Raw genomic sequence first — 22,026 nt, 5'->3', positions numbered from 1 at the left:
ACAAATGACTATGAAATATTACAGAAAAAACTCAACTATCAATGCCCTAGATTTTCCACACTTTATTAAATCATCCAGAGATATGGCAGGACTGTGTTTTTCCTTGTAACACAGAGGGCAGCTTGGAAAATTAATATCAATTCAAGAAATAGACAAAATGTTTAATATAATTTACAATAGATAGAGCCTTCTCCAAGACAGTAGTGAGTTATACAGAAAATAGTCTTGGTAAGTCAAAAATCAATTTTACTATATGTCATGGTCTAGAAACAGTCAGCATACAGCAACTAAAAAAAGTAAACTTATAAATACATTATTTGATACAGCTGTTACAAAGTAAGATTGAGGCTTGGTCAGTAATGGATAATAATCCATCCTACTCACAAGTACCCCTCAAAATCTTTACTGAAACAAAATGAAGCCACTGATTCTGCAAAACCCATAAAAATGGATATAAAACCATATTTTTAATCACTACCTATAGAAGTCAACCAGGTAATCAACTAAAGACAAAATTAGTCAAAGGGGACATTGAACAAAATTTTTTACTTGCAGAAGAATTTAAATGTTTAAGTTCCTCATCAGTTATGACCGGGAAGCATTGATGTACATAATGACAGTAACACTTAAATTATGGCAAGTTCCTCACAAAAACATGAAGTTGCTAAACAGATACAGCTCAAGTTTTTACAATATTTCAATCTGTACACTAAAAAATAAGTAGATCTTTATGTTGTAATCAACAGTTTCTGGGTAAAAGTGATTTCAACACATAATGAATATAACCATACCCAAATTACTGACACTTTGTAAAATTTAGTCAGTACTTAATTCTCATTATCATGATGACTGATTCTTACAGTAACATCAGTATTCAAAACCAATCAAAATTATCTGTGTTCACATACTATGGTTTTCATGGGTGTTTTTCCTTGTGCTAAAAACTTTGTGTAGACTCCTTTTCTGTTTATTCAGGACCTCAGGAAATTTCAATCAAAACTAGTGGCTAACTTCAACAGATATAGATTAGATACTCACATGATTAGGACAATGTGTCCCATTATCAATGCTAAATATGAAAAATTATTCAGGTAAACTAAACTTCAGAAGAGTAATCACAGATTTGTATTCTCTACATACAACACATATAAGCAGCTAACATGATTATTGGCAATACATAAATCCAAAGTTTGCTTTTTCAATGGAATTTCTGATATTAAAAAAGTGGAAGCTCTGAGGAAAAAAAATGTTTTGAACATACTTTTTTAATGTCATCTTCAGAAGCCTTTTTAAACTCATTTTCAAAAGGACTTGCTAATTCATTGAATAGGCCCACTTCTTCACAGTTCTTCAAGAATCGAGTTGGTGTTGGTGTCTGATCTGAAAAGAAGTGTATAAAACCCCCACAATTTTATTTTTACAATACCATTTATGAACCTACTTGTCCTAAATAATTTTCAGAATATAAACAAACAGAAAGAGGCGAGGAGGTGGCCGGGATCCCTCGGGCTGCATTCTGCCCTGCAGGGAGGCAGCTGGCAGGCAAACTCCACCTGCTGGAGACCATCACCCCGAGCCTGCAAAGCACCCTGCCAGCTCTAGCAGGAACCACAGCATTTCCTTTGGGGCCACGAACCACAGGGAGCCATTCTCGAGTGCACAGCACAACACTTCAATCAGCAAGCAGACTCTATTTGCAAATAGAGGTAAGGACTACATGAAGGCTTTTAATCAGAAAACAAATGAGAGAAGTGCACAGCTGAAAGCCAGGTCGCTTCCTTTACTAATCTAACAACAGCAGTGGTTACTTCCAAGAGCACAAACTTCTAAAGGAAAGTGTGACTGTGCACAAGATTGCATTGACTCCTAAGATGCCTCTGGATCAAGCTAGAATCATAAGACTTCTGGCATCTGGGTGACTATCCCATGAAGAAGTTTCAAAAACTTTATAGAAAATTCCTGTTAGTACATAAATTTGCCTTATTTCACTGTTATTATCAGGTCAAAATTAACTATACTTGCCAAGAAGTTACTTGCATTTAAAATACTGTAAAGCGGCGTGATTGCGTGGACTTATTATGCCTGGTGTCTGCAACAGTTATTACACTGGAATGTGGCTGCACAGAGACACTCCCATGATTTCATTTTTAAACATCTGATTATTGGAAAGGTCCCTTTGCTTGTGGTGTAATTGACAAGGAGTACATCCAGAAATTTAAAATTTTTAACTGCTAGTTTAGGAGCAATATTTTTTAATCTGCTCATTGTAACACATTAGCAATGTACAAGGGAAAAAAAAATAGAAAATGTCTGAAAGTCTTTCTGAAGTTCATTTAGGCTGCTCCACCACTGAAAAAAACCCAGACTGACTGTACCTTCAGCATACTTAGCACATGCTAAGTTTGCATGCGCTATCATTCAAAAATTCTCAAATGTATAATGCAGTCAATCATCCATTGGTGATTACTTCTGATCCTGCACAAAAGCTGTAATTACTAAGGGTATAACATGAATTCAGAGGTGGGAATAAAGTATTTTGAATTTAGGCCAAAATAAAAACAAAAGATTTGATCTTTCTTTTACTATCCCATTGGAAGAATAATCACTGATTCATTCTTCTAATATCACCATGACATGTAAAAGATGCTACGTATTTTAAAATTTAAGAGACAAGTAATATCAATGAAAAATTAGAACTGAAATACAGTTTAATTTAGTTACAGGTCCTCTTAGGAGTAGTCTTTACTAGCATGTTTTTAATAAATGCTTATATAATTAAATCAATTATATAAGTATTGATAATTTTAAAATATTTCGATTATATATCAGATACGAATAAAAGTAACTTATGGAGAATACTGGCTTCAAATTCTGACATGCACTATGTAAGAAAACACTGCCTAAGCACACACTGCAGATAAGTTTAGTGCAGAAAATGGATCACATTCTCTAAACGTGAATCTATGCATTATGCACAGAAAATGCATAAAGCACATGCCCATTCCAGCAGAAAAGTGACCAAACCTAATATAAGTGTATGCTTACCAGCCACAATGACACTGTCATTCCGAGCCGGCCCAAATTTCAGTGTCATCTCATGTTTGTGTTTATGGACAGCCAAATGATCCTCATTGGTAAAACGCTGCAGCAGAAGTTTTAAGAAACAGTTGTAATTGGGAGTGTGAACACAACAAATGCCATTCCACAGAAAGCAACTTTTACAACATGTTAAACTACCATTACTATGTTAAAATACAAACCTCTATGGCAGATAGATCTTGTTCCTTGGCCAAGTACCGAGCAGAAATATTATAAAACTCAAATTATGTTAGTAATAACTAAATATACCAGGGAAATTGCAGTGTAAGTACTTGCATTAATCAAAAGTCCAAGATAACATTTCAGAGTGCTGCAGCCTCCATCAACCATCAGCAAACAGCCATTTGCTGTATTAATGGATCTTGACAACGTCTAGTAATTGATCACCACTACTTGATTACTGCATTGTGTGTATTACATTAATGAGAATTGATCTGTAATCACAAACTTCACTGCATTTAATAGTGTAAAGATAAAATAAAATTAAATACTATAGCTCCTGCCCCTGACAATTTACTACATAAAACAAGAGACAGGTAGAATAGGTAACACTAGAACAAGGCCAGACAAAAACACTGTGAATTATCTAAACCTTACCAGCATTTTAAAAACCTCTCAGGTTTGCTCATTTCATGTATACTTTCCCCAATATTTGGGGTATATGCTATAAAAAAGCAGTAAGCAGACAAACTAAGTTCTGTAAAACAGATATTCTTACTTTCACTATTTGTTTATTTTCACTAATTTGCTATGCATCTGTAATGGTGGGTGAAATTAGTGTTTCAATTGACATAATCTAAGAAAACATTTCCCAAGATGCAGCTTTCCTAAAAACAACACATTTTACACAAAACATTGAAATTCTTAATTTTGAGCTCCAATTTATGTTTCTGGTTATGCCTCACTAATTTAAGTCATTCCACATATAAGAGATCCATGTCAAGAATCACCTCTCAGGAACTAACACTCCAACTGAATTCACCTCAGAGTACAGTAATTCAGAATGTTTCCATGAGAAAGGACATGTGCATATGGAACTGTGAGGGAAATTAAAAATGCATGATCACTGCAAGACAGGGTGAAACAAGCAAGGGACTTTTTTCTCCCTTATAACTTTATTGCCCTAAGCTCCAAATGCCCAGCTCTCTGTAACTCTTGCACCCTATCTCTGCATACAGCATAGACGAGAAATTTATGCATTCTATCACACCAAGAGACTTAAGTCTGTCTTTCTGTCCTCACTGAGTGGGGGAGCAGCCCTTCCAGAGGGAAGATGATGTCCAGAGCCTGCCTTCCTCTCTGCTCTACAGTACAAAGCTGACATCTGCGACATGAACTTCTCTCTTCACCTTCCCTGGAATCACTGGCTGGTGTAGACCTACATGCTATAAATTCTTGCTTTTCAGCAAAACAAATACTTAGTAGCAATTATCATAAGCCCCTTTTCTTCAATCTGTAAAAATACATTTCATTGTTTTACTTTTATTTGAACAATGCTAATAACTTCAGTTCAGACCATTACCTGGCCACATCCAGGGGCAGTACATAAAAAGGGTTTGTCATCACTCATATTCCACAGGTCGTTGTGCTACCTGTATTAAAATTAGAATGTAACAAATTTAACAAGTAATGCAACAAATTATCACTATATCAACAAGCTATTTTAATATTCTTTGGGCGAGAATTTCTGCCTTGTGGCTATAGTAATATTCTAAATACCCATGATTCAGAGCATGGATTTCAAGCTCGTCAGGAAGCTACTCAAAATCTACCACACAGTTACACCTCAAGCAGAAATCCACATGTTCACATGTAACATGACTAACTGCAAAAAGTATCTGAAAACACAGTAAGAACAACTTGTCACTGAAATCAAATACATTGTAATAATGATCCAATTCTCAGCTAAAAAGAGATCAGAGCAGCAGACAACACCATGCAGTCAAGGTTCTGGTGCCAACGGATGAAGAAGTAGCGTTCATTCCTCAGCCTTTTCACAATCCTTATTTAAAGCTCATCATTAGAGATAAGTTGGCACATAGCCCTTAATGTAAACTGTTATGAATTTAATTACAAAAACATGTACTTTAGTAATGTTTCAGCTACTTAATTACTGACAGGCTAAAAATACTTAATAAAGAAGTAAGGTATTAATGATATTTGGTGCTATTTTGCATACTCACCCCACACACTAATACACATACCTGCCAGATTTCACATATAAAACTGTTTCATATGGCAAGCTATCATATCCTCCTTTTCATGGCAATAAACTGTAACTAAAAGAAGATATTAATTACTATGCATGCTAAAAATATAATAATGAATGATTTTGTAAATATAAATGAGAAAATGTCCACTATTCACCCATGAAACACAACAATTTTTCAAATAAATAGTTTACTTCAATACATCCTTTAATTAGTTGTGGCATCTGTGGCTTTGCCTTGGAGGAAATACATTCATCTTTAAATGAGAATTTGTATGGAGAACTAACAATGATAGTTCTGAACACTATTTAGATTGATGAAGGAAATAAAGGCGAATAAAGATGTTTTTATGATTAAAGAGCACAGGCAGAATAAACCCATGTCATGCCCAGCATACTGGTCATGTAGAGTTGCAAGGATTCTCAAACTGTCTAACCATCCTAAGAATGTAAACTTCTGGTACACATCTGGGCACTAGACACAAGACTTATCAAGTAAACATAAGCAAATAATTTCAGACTGATTACCTCAGAGATCTGTAGGAATACATTATCTGATCCTTCTGGATGTACCTGTACAGTAAAAAAACCACTGTGTACAGATCTTTTTGGACAGTCTTTCAAAGAGGAGGAGATCTTGGTAATTTTCACCCAACAGCAAAGAAAGAAAAACCTGGCATGCAGGATACTGTAAACTGTCACTTCTAAATATATATGTTGCAAGGAATGGGGATACTGAGCTGAGATCAGAAGTCAAGAGAGATGTATGGCTGCCAGAAACTTCAGTCTTTGGCACTGACAGCTCAGGGAAACATTTACATCCCAAAGAAAGGATGCCAAAGCAAATCAGAGATGAAGACTGTTCCACTGTCTGCGAAGAGTTCATAACATGTCTCAAGTTTCTGAAGGAATGAAGTATTTTTTTAACTGTTCAAACTGTGAACTTGGTACTTTCACTAATAATGAATATTAACAAAATTATAGGCAAGTCTGAATACACATGACTAAGGCTTCAGGGTAAGAAATAAGGTCCTTATCCATGACACCTTAAGAGTATATCCTTTCAACATGTGGAACTTCAACACAGTTAACAGCTATCCCACTATTCTTCAGCAATGCAACAACCTCATTTCTTCAAATGCAGGCTCAAACTAATAGAGTTAGTCTTGTTTAGATCTCAAGAGGAATTAGTTTTTGTGAACCTGTCATCATAGGGCACTGTATATGTATTTAATGGCTACATATGCCACCATATGCCAATACAGACATATGGATAAGTATTATGACCAGACAAGTAATACCCATATCAGAAATGTCTAATGGTGGAAGAAACAATTATGATTTGGTTTCTCTAAATCCAAAACATGAAGGTTTTGATTAACTGAAATACACGTAGGACATTTTTACTACTCTATTACTATGTCTCCTTGTCAGTCTCTGAGAGATGCAGTTTCAGCCATAAAATCAGCTCCCTCCATGCTGTCAGTATTTTTTGTAGGTGAGAAGATGTAAATCTTTTAGGTCCATTTATTTTCTCTTTTCAAGGAATATTACTAAATCTCATATTTGCATGTGAAATTCCTATCTGGTTCTATGTCTTAGTTTGTGAAGCCTGTGAATTTTGAATGCCTGATATACAAGTAGAAAATCAATCCTTGTGAAAAAGAAAAGCAGCGCTGTCCTTCTGGCAAATTTACTGGAAAAAAGTTGGAGATAAATTCATTTCCTCATCTTTGTAACATTATTTGACTGCAGGCCAAATGGAATTTCGTGAGGTAATCCCTTGTAAAGAGATTCCAGATAACATCTGAAGAAAAAAAATTATGTTGAAGCACTGAAATTCTTGCACCTAAAAGAAGTTCACTTGCATTCTGAGCAAGACCCTGGACATTTTAAATCTAAACAGAAACTGGATCTGACAGGATGGGAAAACAAAGGGCTCGCATTTGTTAGTGCAGCCAAATTGGTAAGAATGTATTTACCTATTACAAAGGCTTGCAAGGCTTGCACTTAGAACAAAATAACTCCATGCAACAGTGGAGGCTGAGGGGCAACTGCCCGTCAAGCAGCTTTGGGGCAGAACCTGTAACTCACGGTGGACAACAAACCCAACACGATTCAGCAGCATGTCACTTGTAGCACTGAAAGACAAGAGGCCACTGGGATGAATTAACAAAGGCACAGCAATGAGATGAAGGGAAGTGATTACTGTTCTTTATCTGGCACTCTACAGCTGAAATGCCATACCCAGACAGCTGATGATCTGGAGAGAAAACATCTGGGGCCCCATCAGAACAGTCAGGAGGCTGGACTATTACATAACAAGAGGAAGCAAAGTTTGCTCAGAATGGAGAAGGAGGATCTGCTTGCTGTCATAAAGTATCTAATTATTGATATAGAAAAGTCAGATCCAGACTTTAGGCAGAGTATAATAAAAGGACTGAGATGCATCATTCATGAGACACATCAAGAAAGTTAGGAGCAAGTGTACAGGAAAAGGAAAACACAGCGTTAAAAAAAAAAAAATCCCACAACACTGGAACAGGTGTCAAGCAGGGCTGTGGAATCTCAGCCTTGCAGAAATTCAGAATTTGACTGGATAAAATTCTGTGCAATCCAAATTAACTCTGAAATTTAAAACATACCATCAAGACATCATAGCAAGGAACAGAGGTGAAAAATTGTAATGGACAATCCAAACTTGGGTAATGTTCTCACACCTTTAGAAGACCCTGCAAGGTCAAAAACCTGTTGCTGCTACAAAATACACACAAACCCCATCCTTTGCATCCTCTTTTCCTTCTGGATTGCATGTTGCCTGACATAACAAAACTAACACAGAGAAGGCAAATTTTCAGGAAAAAATGTTGGTAATTGCCACTCTAATTTCAAAGGAGTCTCTCTGTTGTAGACTGACTGCTCAAAGTGAGAATATCACAGTAAGAAAGAATAATTCAGAAAATACCTCTCCCCTGAAAACCGAAACAGCAACTTAGATGCCTTTTTGACAAAAATGTTACTCACCCACCCAAATGAGAAATGTAACACATGAAGTGATAACCCTGTCCCTAGAGGGGAATTAGAGTCACCCTGGACTGTTACCTAGGCAACAGCTAACACCTTGTCCCAGAGAAAAAAAGAGAGTTCCTGCAGGAATCCAATATGAAAGTGAAACTCCAGCCTTAACTCATCTCTTCAGATAAAAATGAACATTCAGTGAAATGATTCTTACTACAGTCCACTGAACCACAACTTGCTTCTGTAAGCTTCAAACTCCACATTCCTTTCAGTAGCATAAAGAAATCCATATGTAGAATTCCAGTCACACAGTAACAGCATCACAGCTGAACACAAGGAAAACTTGAAATAATCTTTATAGTATAATCAACTTCAGTACTAAAACCACACTAATAACCTCACCTTTTTGGTGTTTGTTCTGAACTTTCAACACAGAAGTAAAATACACTCAGATCATGCCTATTTAAAATGTAGCAAGCCTCTTTCGTGATGTTTGGAATGTAAACGGTACAGTAAACTATATAAATAAGTATATATCCGTCTTGAAAATATATCTAATATGGAGAAAAAAAAAAAAAAGAGTTTCCAAATAATTCACTAATACTTATTTAAAAAATAAAAATGTCTCCATAAAATGTCACATTAATATGTATCTAAATGTGCTACAAAAATAGCTTCAACAATTATCTGCATATTTCCATAAGATTTTAATTAAACACCTTGGGTACACTTGATGGAAACTATTACTACATAGTCTGAGGCTTGTTTCCAAAACCTTTCAGAAGACAATCTTACAAAGAATAGAAGCCTACACTGACTTAAGCCATGTTTTGTTGGCTTATTTAAGTGGTAAAGATTCTTCTGATTTCTCTTAATTGCGTACATACAGGAGTATGGAAAATGCAACTGACACTTTGTTTCAAAATTTTTCCACTGAACACTTAAGCAGCTGTTTAAAATGCATATGTATCAATAGTCCTTGCAAAAACTTTTTCCAATTTGCTGAGAAAAGTAATTCTTCACACGTACCTACTAAAGACTCAGCAGACTTGCAGCTAAAGCCTCTACTTTACCTGTAGAAAGCAAGGTGTGTGTGAAAAGATGTCCATGCACAGAGCTGTTCACAGGCTGTGCACTCCTACCCTGGGATTCATTATTTTAAGCACTGTAGCAATACAGAGGCTGCCCTCCTGTAACATCAGGGCTGATACAAACAGCACAGAGGAAAATTGCCAGAACTGAGCACACAAAAGACAGCTATGAATACACGTAACCCCACAAACAAACAAAAACTGTGAAACTTTTGAAGGACAGCACTCTTCTTCTGGCCAACATGCAAGAAGAGATGCATATTTTCACAAGTGTGTCACCCTCCTAAACTGGACAGTCCACAGAGGACAATCTGTCAGTCTGCACCTACAGCAGTAGCTGATTTATCTCCTGCTGCCCATGTGAGAAGCACGCCCAAGCCCCACAGCTACACTGACCACTTGCAGTGGCTCCAGCCCACAAAACATCTGTGCACTGTGGTTTGAAAAAGGTGAGAGATGGACAGAAACTGTACCAGGCCATTGAGACAAGGCAGAATTACAGCAGTACATCAGCTACAGACAGAGTGCTTGTGTTACAGCACCACTGATGCCTTTTCCTACGGATGTTTGCACTTCCTCAAGAGCTGCCATGTCTAGTCAACATTTCCTTTTATTCATCACATTGCATCTGGGACTGTGCCCCCTTTTACTGCAAGATACAAAGCCTCACTGTATACAGAATTATTAACTCTTACCAAACTCATCTGTTGAAGTCATCATAGTGTGTAACTACTTTAGGTAGGGTAAGACTTTACTTTAAAGCTTCATTTTATAATAGCAAACTGAAGCATAAAAGAACCAGGTCAAAATTTTAAACTTTCACCAACTCTTAAGAGTTTTACTTAAGAGTACATACTTATTCAAGGTAAAGTGAATGGAACATATTTGCCACAGTAAAGAATAACATTCTCCTAATGGTTACCTGGAGAGCTGAATTTAGTGTTTTGCTTAGCTCCTTCCAAGATGTCCACAGATGGGGAGGAGGTAGACATTTTTATTGTCTAAATTTAAACACCTCACAATTAAGAGATGGTTTTTTCATGCAACCAAGCCAACAATAACAAAATTCAAAATGAACATGGTGTCTTCATACTTTCAACATGTACATACAGCATTCATTTAATAAATTTTAATCACTTCCCACACTTTGAAAGAGTCTATCTTTATTTCCACAATTTTCTGCACACGTAGATTTGCAAGTTGTGATTTCAGTAAAAATCAGAAGTTAGTAGGCAGAATACACTACTTAAGGAGGAACATAAATTTGAAAAAAAAGTCATTTGTATTTTAAAAGGAAGTACTCTACTTACCTAGAGGGACTGGAGCTATATTTTCTGTTTCCTATAAAGCAAAACAAGAAGAGGTGAAGCAAAACCAGTGTAATTAATACTTGACCATTTCATGACACTTCCAGAAGTGATCTGCCTGTATTTTGTGCAATATTGTCAAATATGACAGTCCTAAAAAATAAAACTGAAAAATGAAGGAAATGGAGGAGATACAACCTGAAAATTTAAAACATTCCTACTCATAATGAAAGTGGGATTGGCAGAAACTAACCTTGTAGATTCTGCAAGAAAACTATAAACCCTAGTCCAGAGCATTTAAAGTTCATAACTACCAATGGCTGGCAAACAGAAAAACAGGAGCTTCTTCCTCATATTACACTGCTAGCACAAGGTTCAATTTTTTTCTTTTTAAAAGTCAAATGTTAGGCACTTTTTGCTGATATTATTAGTTAACTGCTAATATCTGATGTCTAAAGTTAATTCCATACCTTCCACCATTTGTCTAAATTCTATAAAGGACAACACATCTGGACAAGAAGAAACAAAATGGATGATTGACTTAATTTCCAATAAGAACACGACAGCCAGTAGGACAGATAGTCACAAATACAGGAACAAAGCAATTTAACTCCTTCAGCTGCAGGAGTGGCTTCCTCCACAAGAAGATCCATTTCTGGCAAACAGAGAGCACTAATGGCATAAAGAAAGGTCCTTGGGCTTAACATCTCCTGCTGGCTGAACATGGTGGCTTCTAATTCAACTCTCTGGCTTAAGCATTCTTCAGAGACACCCCTGATCTTTCTTTAATTTACTAAAAATTCAAGCTGTTTGAATACAGCACTTGTAGATATGCAAAATGTCAATGAACCTCATAAAAGAAATATAGAGGGGTTCATATTCCTCCCATCTTCTCACAATTTGCTTACAGAGATATTGGGCCTTGCTTTCCCCAGTTCATTTATCTAAGTTTGAACATCTTCAACCTAACAAACATTAGAGATCCAACCTCACTTTTCTACACTTGTTTCAACAAAACTTAAAAACCAAGCTTACCAAAAAGTTACTTGCTTTTCACATTTTCTTCGATTGCATCCCCAAAGTCTAAAATTAAATTAATTAATTGAGAATTTAACTCTAAAAATCTTTAAATATATCAAATATCTCACTACAGGATTCCTCTTGCTCATTAACACAGAATGATCTTTTTCTTTTCTGTAAGCATTTACATAAATGAGCACTGGATTTACCTAGGAAGGAAACATAATATATTGCTTGGAATGCCTTGCTTAAGCAAAGCTCTTATCTCAAGTGAATCTAATGGAAAAGTTCTCAGGCTGGACTGAAGATGACACTGAACAAAGCTGAAAACAGTACATCATAAATGTGAAAAAAACCCACTGATTGCATAATTATTAAATATTGACTAATATTTTTGTAACTAACTACATCCAAAGCCTCCTTAGAGTGCATATTATATGTTAAACAAATACAGTTCAGTTATGCAGAACAATGGTAACCTAAAATCTATTCAATATTAAAATAGGAGTTAAAAATATTGAATCACATTTGCTCCTTTGAAAATAGAAAATGCATAATTTTTATACAGGCATTCAAGTCTATGTCAAGAATCCATTAAGAATGCTGATACTATAAATAACTTCAAGATAGGAAACCTTCATGGAGGTAAAAATATACATTTGTAAGATTAAGTTAATTAAGAGTAGAAGAAAAAAAAGCTGATGACAGAAAAGGAATTTTTAGCACTAGGCCCATTCAAAATTTAATGAAACAAGAATGAAAATAATACCACAGTTCATGGTGTTCAACATGGTCACAAAAGGAAAGCAGCATGAAAAGCAAGATTATTAATAAAAGTATGTATGATGAAATTTAAGATCTGAAAGGATCTTATATTAGATGCTGCATAGCCTAGAAGTTTCTGGAAAAAGACCTACCAAACATATTCCTGTCTCTAGAATTCAAATCAGGGTAGAAATATCAACTAGATTGTAAAGATGATCAAAAGCTCAACTACTTGATTAAGCATTAGCATACAATGTCAGTACTGAAACATAAAATCCCAATGGATTTTTAAAAGAGCTGCTTCACTCCATGTACACATTAAGGTCTCATTATTTGACAATTCTTTTGAGGCATTATATAACAACCAGTCCCTGACAAAATTATTGTTTAGTTTTTTAACAAGACAGCTTGACAATTTTGATTCTGGATTGCATAATTATAAACACTTCAGAGTTAATTCAAGTGAATGCCAAACTGGAGTACACTTTGTCCCTCTGAAATGAAGTTCATTAACAGGCAGCAACCTGTTTCACTGGATGGCTAAAGAAATTCCACCTGGAACACCTGAGAAGAGCAGAACCACAAGGACTGCTCTGATCCTATCAGCTCGTGCTGAATTTAACATCTTACCAGACCCAGCCGTCTAATCACCCAAACTTCAGAACATGTGTTTTTATTACCTCTTACCCAGCTTTATGCTCAGCAAGAAGTGTGGATGTGACATTCACTGCCATGAGTAGAATACGTCAAACAGAAAACAAAACCACTGTTTTAAAAGGTGGCAAATAAAACACGTTTCAGCCATGTTTGTGGTCGCTGTTTGGAAAGAAGGGGATGATTCAGAATGCTCAGATTATTCAAATTCCTCACTTCAGCACAAGAAAACAGGTGACAGTATCACTACTGGAAGATAAACACCCCTGGGAGAAAACAACAGGACAAAAAGCAAGTGAGGCACACAGAGTGCAAGAATGGGGCACATAAACACACTAATGGATCTCCCTCCAAAAACAGGGATGCAAAACCGCTGGAGAATGAGTAAGACCGCAGAAGCAACATGGCAGCACACATTTCCCCTAACTCCAAACATGACGTTACATCTTGACATAAAACATTTGTGCCTTAAACACCGTGCAGCTATCGCTAATCGAGGGTCTGTGACATGTTTTTTCACGTGAAAGCCGCAGAGACTTTTTATTTGACAACTCGAGCGGCATTACGCACAATAATAGGCAAAGTCAACGAGGCAGCAGCTCCAGGAGGTTCAGCTCCATGGCCAGACACCAGGCAGGCCGGCACCTGGTGCCGAGGAGCTGTTCTTACCCCCCGCCCGGCATCCCCCACACCCGCACCCTTCCCGGCACCGGCACGGGCAAGTTCTCCTCCAGAACCGAGGATGGATGGAGCCGGGGCCTCCCCGGAGCGGAGGGAGGCGGAAAGGCGAGGCCCGGCTGCCCGCTCCTCCCGCTCTCCACGCCGCGGGCCGGGCCCGGGGCGGCTGCCGGCGATGCCCCGGCGGGGCACCGCTCCCGGACGCGCCGCAGCCCCCGTCACCCACCCACCGACCCGCCCCGCGCCCCGGGCCGCCCGCCAGGCCCTACCTCCGGGCGGGTGCCGGTGTCCGCGGCGCCGGCCGGGCCGCCCCGCCCCGCTCTAGGGGCGGCGGGAGCCGCAGGCCGCGCTGGGGGAGGGGGCTGCCGCGGAGAGGAGCGGCGGCGCCATGTTACTGCCTCCCGGGCATCCCCCGCCCACCGCCGCGCCGCGCCGCTCCCGCCCCGCCGCCCCCGCCCGGCCGGCGCCGCCGCAGCGCGGAGGGAGGAGGAGCCGCCGCGCCGGGCCGAGCCGGGCCGGGCCGTGTTTACAAACTCACCCGCAACGCCGCCGGACCGCACATTAAAGGCCGGGTCCCCCGCGGGCTTCCGTCACCTCTCGCGAGAGCCACGCTGACACATCCGCGGGGCGGGGCGGTCACGCGGCGCGGGGGCGGGGGCGGGGCCGGCCCCGGTCCCCACAGCGACCCCGGCCGGGCCCGGACATGGCGGGACTCGGGCACGGCCAGGCCGGGCACAGCCATTGCAGGGCCAAGCGATGGCCGGACTGCGCCGCGGCACGGCCGGCACCGCTCCCGTGGTGGGGCGGGACTGCTGCGGCCGTGGCCGAGGGGAGCTCAGCATGAGGTGCCCGTCCTCTGCAGCGGGGTGTGCAGGACGGCCGGCAGCTGAGGACTGCAGGCAGCACGTAGTGAATAAAGCACTGCAAGGCCTCTCTCAGCGGCAAGGCTTCATGCGCCTGTCACATCCAACTTTTGGAACAATCAGCGCTCCAAAGCCCTGGACTGCCGAGATTCCCCATCTCTCAACACACCTGCTCTCATGTGCCTGAAGCCATGGGTGTGCTAAACACTCACCTTGGTTAATGTATCAAAAATGCCGAAGCACTGTAGAATAATGGCAAACGCCTGTATTCTACACAGGAGGAACTAAAAGAATTTTGGATTCGTTAAAAAAGTAGCATAACCCTATATGGCAACACAGTTTAGCTAGTGTACTCTGAATCACACATGAAGCCTTAATTCTGTGCATGTGCATCATTTGATCTTGTTCTGAGACTGATCTAAGAGTGCAAGGCCGTAACAAAAAAGTACTTCTAAAAAAGTATCGGTTCCAGTAAAATACATTTTGGCTGAGTTTCTCTGAACTTGCACAAGACAGTAGGGTATGTTTCATTTCTTGTGTATGGTTTTGGTGGGCACTGTACAGCACTTCTGCAAAGTTCTTTAAGATATGGCAGGATAGAAAGCACTGCATTAAAGTACACTGTTTAGTTAAAGGTGGAATTATTCTTTAAAGTAGCACGTTGCAAGAACTCAATTGTACATGCAGAAGAGAGGAATAGAGATCTTTCTTCAGAGAGCAACTGAGACCTGTATTGGAAACTATTTTTTGATGGCTTAGCTTCACCATTACACAGCAGCAGCAGTCCGAAGCCTGGACTAAGAAACTGAACTACAGGTGCCTTTCTTCAGTGTGAAATTCATGCAAAAATCAAAGAAAAGGAAAGCAGGAAAAGGGAAAAAAACAGCAGCAGGATGTTCAATTTTACCTGCAGCATGGGATGAATCACTTTTACCTGCAGCTGTAACTTAAGAGCCTAATTGGTAACTTTAACATTTTCTTCATTTTCCATTAGAATAACATGGATATTTCAGAGGTTTAGCTGGCTTTAGCTGGCTTCATCTTCAACAATGAAACATGAACAGTAAGTCTTTCAATCCGGAGAACCTACAAGACAAGTTCATGAGCTGACCATCTCTGAGTTCAGCATGGTCCATGTCAGAAGAAACTGAAAAAGGTTTTGGGGAAGTAACGCCTACAGTAACAGAAGATTTCTTGATGGAAGCTCTTACAGGAAGATCAAGAAATCTTTGTTTTGCTGCCCTATTAAGGCAAAGAGACTGGGTTGGGGTTTTTTGTAAGAAAAAAAGTCTTTTACACATTTATAATTGTTACTTTTGTGAGCATTTTGGCAAACTGAGGGTACTTCCTGTCAGACACTCAAATTGACCAACTGAGCTCTGTTGGGAAGGGATTCCATGTGCCCTGTAATAGTTCACCTGTCAGTATTTGCCCATCACTGACTAACTCTAAGCCCCTTATTGTCCATAAGGAGGATAATCCTCAGTGTGAAGGTTTGTTGCCTTGTTTTGAAAGTCCTCAATTAATCTTTATCTGCAGAACCCAGATCTGATTCTGTCCCCACTGGTGTAGTTAAACAGCCACTCTGCCTGAGTTTGGCCTATGCTCGCCAGTCTAAGAGTGAGTTAAAAGGCAAAAAGCTTGGGGAGATGCTACTACTAAAACAACCTTCACATCCACATTTAGAATCACCAAGATGTCCACTGCCTTTTAGGCAGATCCCAAGAAAAAGGGTTCATGTTGAAAGGGTGGTAAAAGATGGGACGTAAATCCAAAACTCATCATTCGAACCCTGATTCAAACAACTCACGGTGACTCAGGTGCCTTTCTTAGTGCAGTTACAGAGCAGTAATTCAGCCAGGTCTTCTATCTCCACCAAACACCATTACAACTCAGCAGAAACATTTTATATGCAAAAAAATTCCTCAGCTGAGTTAGCAGAGCTGGAGCTGGACTTGACCAAGTCAAATCTGAAGATGCCTGTTTGGCCAAATCTCAGTGGTAGCTGAAGCTTGAATAAGCTAAGTCCACTGGACTGTCCATGATTTGAGGAAATAGACTGCCACCTCACATGCCTGTAGAGATCACTGCTGTACTGAAAGAAGAGAAAAAAGTTCACCACCTACCATGACAGCAATACAGAGGTGAAATTTAGAGTCCAGAATACCTTTCAGCCAGGACAAATGCACTGTGAGCTTTGCAAATCAGTGGCTTCCAAGAATGGGTAATAGCAGGTCCCTAAAATCAGCACTGCATGAGCATGGACCACACGGAAGATACCTGCAATGTGCTTCGCCTCCTACCTCCTCACTCCTCAAAACCCCCACTTCCTGATCTACTCATGTAAGACACTACTAATATTGTTCTAAAGCTACTAATTTGCTTCCTATTCTACACTTCTGAAATTCACATATATAAAAGAACATTCTCTGTATTGCAGATTACTGTTTTCTACTAAGAACTTGTGGGGCAAGTTATGTCTTGTGCTAGGTTCTAGAATTTTGCTACACAAATTCTACAATCATTTAGGTTGTGAAACACCTTTAAGGAAAGGTGTTTTAGACCTTTAAGATCATTAAGTCCAACTGTTAACACTGCAAAGTCCACCATAAACTAAAGTGGTCTAAAGTCCACTAAACCGTATTTCTTTGAATACCCACTTGGTACTTTTTAATTCAGATTAAAACAAAATCTTACCCACACCTTACACTTATTTTAGTTATTAATAATTTCTGCATTTCCTCCAATAAAAATTCCTATATTAATTCAGTAATTACTTAACAGCAAGATGACAAAACATTTAACAAGCTTGGCTTGCATTCTTACAAAGTTCAGCTTTATTTTTTGTTATATATCGGATTATTTAGTATTCTGGATAAGGTTTGAGATGCTATCAAGCCCCGCACCAGGTAGGTATAGTAGCACACAGTGCTTTCCTCCAAGTATGGATGACACCATAAATCCATTTAGACTGCTACAAGAGAAGCAGAGGTAGATACTGCAGCTATTTTTTTTAACCAAAATGCTTTAATCCTAATGCTCTTCAAAGAATGTGTGAGATAATGCAAGGCTGACTACAAAACTGGAAAGCTGGAAGCTCTTTGAATTAGTTGATGCCAAAAATGCAGTAACTAAATGAAATATAATGTCCATGTATCACAACTAAATTCCTTGGACTGCACTAAAGCAGTTGTATATTTAGCTCAATGGGGACACTGGTCAGATCCAAGTGCAAAGCCTACCATGGTAATCAAAATATCTGGTGTGTGTGAAAACTGATACGAAGTGTCCTATCACCTTCATGGATTTCTGTTTGGCTCCTTCTATCAAGAGGCGCCAGAACGTGTGTCAGCTAGCTTAAGCAAAAACAAAAACACAAGAGAAGGAACAAGGCCAGAAGTACAGACTTAATCTCTGCATCCTTTGATCTTTTAAGTATATGCCACGTTAATTTTAATAAATGAAATGTTTGACTGGAAGAGTGCTATACATATGTCATTATTAGGAGCAATCCGTGGAGACTGAATTACAAAATGTCATCTTCCAGATACCCTAGTGAGAAAGACAATAAATGAAGGCAACAAGTTGACAGTTAAAGTTGTTATCTTTAATGAAATGACTTTGGAAATAGCATTAATTTCCATGACACCAACATTTTGGGAGTCCCGTAAAATGCAGTTACATTCCAATGCCAATATTACAGGCAGATCTCCATTCACATGGCAAATAGGATCAAGAAAGCAACCATCAGACAGAAGAGACCCATAGCTTCAGACAGGGCGAATCCCAGGATAGCATATGAGAACAGCTGCTGCTTCAGAGAAGGATTTCTAAAAGAAAGAGAAGGTGTAAGTCTTTTTTATCCTTACAATTAAGATGTTTTTCATGCAGTTTAACCTCATAGTTCCTTGCAACAGATACTGAAACGGGAAAATCCAATAAATCCAAGCAATTTTTTTGCAAGGATCTCACTGAAGACAAATTAGCTGGCAATTAAGACTAGACTCAGGTCTAACTTAGAAATTTATTTCACATCTGTGACATGAGAACCACACTCCCAAGGAATTTCATGTGTATTATGTTTTAACCAACTCTCAAGGCAAATACAGGAACTGAAACCACTTAAGAGTAGGAAAAAACTAACAAAAAAAGTTGAAGCAGTTTGTTGCAAAAATGCAATGAGTATGCCTTCAAGAAGTGAGAGGAGAAAATCTCCAATATAAATCTATGAAGCAATGTTCTACCACTGCTTATTGACATGTTCATGCCAAATTCAAAACTTGATATAAGAATTTTGTATTGAAAACACTTGTTTCTTGAAGTGGAAAGTGAGCTTCCTTGTCTTCGAAAAGGCTTAAAAATCTTTACCAAGAAGTTAAGACTTAACTGGTTGAAAAGTAGTGAAGAACATGAGACTTCTTTTATGCCTGTATCAGTTCTGCTCTTCCATGATGTCATGTGAACTACTTCTATTACTGGAATGTTGTACAATTACCTGAAAGTTCATTCCTACTACAAAATCCTCACCCTTGCCCCCTTCAGATTTCTAGAAGGAACTCATTTGCTAAAACAACTGCATATTCTGAGATGCAAAGCTAAATGTGTTCAAAAACATCCATTCCTAAACGATTCTGAATATGAAGACTATTTAGGACTTTTCCTCTTACATGGGGAAAAATACAGGCTGGATTTTTATTTCAGTTCTGGAACTGAATGCTCAAACACTGGACTTCAGGGACCAAAAGACCAACCAAGTCTAATGATGCAATTTCTTTCATGGCTCTCCTCCAGGAAGAGTGTACAAAGTTCTGAATTTAACAACAGAGCCATCCTGATGAATATGGTACAGTTTCATAAGATTCTCTTCAGCCATGTGTATCAGTAACAGTAATAATTAACAGAATTTATTACACTACCATTATATTTTCTACAGTTCAGCTGTCTCAAGATACATCTGCATACAATTAAATACTTTTTAAAGAGAGAGAGATTGATTACCTGGCATAACCAATGATTAGACTACCGAAGACTGTTCCAATTCCAGCACCAGAACCAGCCACACCTACTGTGGCTGCACCAGCACCAATGAATTTGGCAGCAGTGTCAATGTCCCTGCTGATAGCACTAGTCTGGAATTCCCTAAGTGCTAGTTGGGAGACAGTATTTTGGGCCCCGATAACTGTTGACTTGCCCTAAAAACAAAACATAAGAAAACATTATATTCAGACAAAAGACCATGTGACAGCATTATTATGCAGTTTTAAAAGTTGTATTAGATCCATTGTCTACTTATTATTCAGAGTGATGAGACTGTTAAGTCATAAATTTCAGAATGTTACCTGTTCCACCTGAAAGTATCAACTTTAAACGTCAAAGACTTCTCAGGGGAAAGAGCAAGACAGCCACGAGTATTATTAGGTGTTTGACTTAAAGCAAGTTTCACACTATAGGTATTGAGTTAGTACAAGTGAACTCTAGGTTGAGGACATTTAGGCTCACCAGGTAATTTAGGAAGATACAGAATTTTGTTTATAAGGTACCTCTCCATTCTTGACCTCTGGCCTAGACAACACAGATGCCGAAATTGGTCTGTACAAGACTCTTGATCCAGCACGGATCTGTAAGAGGAGGAAAAAAACTATAAAAAAATGAAACATTTGATCACAGCAGTTCCATACAATACTCTGTAAGACAGTAAGACTATTAGCTACTAAGCCATTTGTCTTCCTTGAAAGACAGCAATCTCTGAACAGCTGCATACACAATAAACGATACGGAAGCAAGCACTGCCATGCAATCTGACAGCGCCGTTTTCAGAAGATATATAGTAAATAGCCACACCATTCAGTGAACATATACATGCATTATGCTGACAGAAAATGGAGCAAAACAGCGATAAAAAATCCCGACCGACCATGAAGCAGTGAAACACATTTCAAAATGAACAAATAAAAGCCATCAAAATGATTTTCCAAGTTGTTGAATGCACAGATGTAACCTAGACTTTTAAATTTAGCGAGGCACAAATGAATGAATCGTTTTTCACAAGCGGCCTGCATGTGTCCTTGGGCTCCCAGCAGTCTAAGGTCATATCGGCTCTTGCACAAAGCTGTTCCTGCAGGGAAAACCTGGGCCTGGACCATGCACAATGAGACCTTCTGCAGGCCAGAGAGGGCATTTTCATGCAGGACAATCTTTTATCTCCGCAAGGACAAAGAACTGCGGCCTTGCCCAGGACAAGCAACAGGCTGGAGTTTGACCTACAGCGAGGCTCGGAGCGCAGCAGGCCCGGGAGCTGCTGGCGGCGCTGACCTCCCCCTCCCTGGGCCCCCGCTCGCCCTGGCAGCGGGCCCCGGCCGCGCCAAGGAGGCAGGAAGGAGAACGCGGCCCTGCCGCAGTCTGCCCGACCCCCGCCCCCACTCCTTCGCTCTCGGGCGGGCAGCGCTGGGCACGGGCCCGTCCCAGGCCGCTGCCGCGGTGCTCGGAGGCCCGTCCGACCCGCGATCGCCCCGCCGCCGGCACCGACCCCGCCGCCGACACGGACGGGGCCGGTGACGAAGCGCAGGCGCCCCCCGCGCACCCCCACTCACCAGGGAGGGCGAGGTGGCGAGCTTGGCGCAGGCGAACATCTTAGCTGGCGGCGTCCCGGGGCTCAGGATCCGGCGTCTCTGCAGAGAGAGGGAGAGGGTGAGGGTGCGGCGGGCGGGGGCGGCGATGGGCGCGGATGGCGGGAGTGGCGGGGCTCTCACCGCTGCGGTGCCGCGCTCGGGCCGACGGGCGGGAGGGCTGGGCCGGCTGTGCGCAGGCGCGGCGGGGCCGGGCGGCGGAAGGGGCGGAGCGCGGCCAAGGTCACTTTGTGCCGGCGCCATTGGCGGCGGCGGGGGGCGTGGGGTGTGCGCGTCGCTTCCTCGCGCAGCCGCAGTGCGCCCGCCGCGCGCTGGGGGCGTGGTTCGGCCGTGAGGGCGGTACCGTCAGCGTGTCGCTGTGGCACCGTGAGAGTGTCGTCTCGTCACCGTGAGGGTGCCACCGTGAGAGTGGTACCGTGAGAGTGTCACCATGTCACCGTCAAGGTGGCACCGTGTCACCGTGAGGGCGGCGCTGCCGAGGGCGGTGTCAATGTCGGTGTCCCTGGCGCTCGGGTCACGGCAGGGAAAGGGGGCGCGTCCGAGGACACCCGTTGTGTGCAAGAAGCCCCTACTGTTCCATTAGTCATTTCTGCACCATGAGCGGATTCACACCCAAGTAACGAAAGAATCCTTTGTAATCAAGATTAACCGAAATAGGATTATCTTCACTGAGCTGAGCATGTGTTCCTGAGATTC

At 40.6% G+C, this 22,026-nt stretch overlaps 2 protein-coding genes across 7 annotated transcripts in view; both read right to left on the bottom strand.

Moving 5' to 3' along the window:
* The window catches only part of ATF2 (activating transcription factor 2), a 48,540-nt gene extending 34,107 nt beyond the window's left edge, over positions 1 to 14,433 (bottom strand). For 2 of the 6 annotated variants that reach the window (XM_058810017.1, XM_058810011.1), the window contains exons 1-6: positions 14,111 to 14,254; positions 10,728 to 10,758; positions 5,304 to 5,378; positions 4,622 to 4,691; positions 3,046 to 3,142; positions 1,262 to 1,380 (exon numbers count right to left, since the gene is read on the bottom strand). In XM_058810017.1, coding sequence (XP_058666000.1) covers positions 1,262 to 1,380; positions 3,046 to 3,142; positions 4,622 to 4,669 — 264 coding nt within the window. In that variant the 5' untranslated portion in view covers positions 4,670 to 4,691; positions 5,304 to 5,378; positions 10,728 to 10,758; positions 14,111 to 14,254. Of the gene's footprint in view, positions 1 to 1,261; positions 1,381 to 3,045; positions 3,143 to 4,621; positions 4,692 to 5,303; positions 5,379 to 5,836; positions 5,882 to 7,290; positions 7,364 to 10,727; positions 10,759 to 11,759; positions 11,808 to 14,110; positions 14,255 to 14,379 lie in introns of those variants that run through there. The other 4 variants (XM_058810014.1, XM_058810015.1, XM_058810012.1 and 1 more) reach the window with 4 other exon arrangements.
* A 3,856-nt stretch (positions 14,434 to 18,289) lies between these two features.
* On the bottom strand, positions 18,290 to 21,531 carry ATP5MC3 (ATP synthase membrane subunit c locus 3). The gene is made up of 5 exons (XM_058809669.1): positions 21,454 to 21,531; positions 21,295 to 21,372; positions 20,245 to 20,322; positions 19,703 to 19,896; positions 18,290 to 18,534 (listed from the first exon to the last, which is right to left on the bottom strand). Exons 2-5 carry the CDS (start codon positions 21,331 to 21,333, stop codon positions 18,420 to 18,422), a joined length of 426 nt encoding a protein of 141 aa, XP_058665652.1. The 5' UTR covers positions 21,334 to 21,372; positions 21,454 to 21,531; the 3' UTR covers positions 18,290 to 18,419.
* Positions 21,532 to 22,026: the final 495 nt, after the last annotated feature.

Source organism: Ammospiza caudacuta, chromosome 8 (genome assembly GCF_027887145.1).
Source record: "Ammospiza caudacuta isolate bAmmCau1 chromosome 8, bAmmCau1.pri, whole genome shotgun sequence".
NCBI classification, from domain to species: domain Eukaryota; kingdom Metazoa; phylum Chordata; class Aves; order Passeriformes; family Passerellidae; genus Ammospiza; species Ammospiza caudacuta.
Note: the sequence above shows the minus strand (reverse complement) of the source record. Positions and strands in the feature narration are given on the sequence as shown.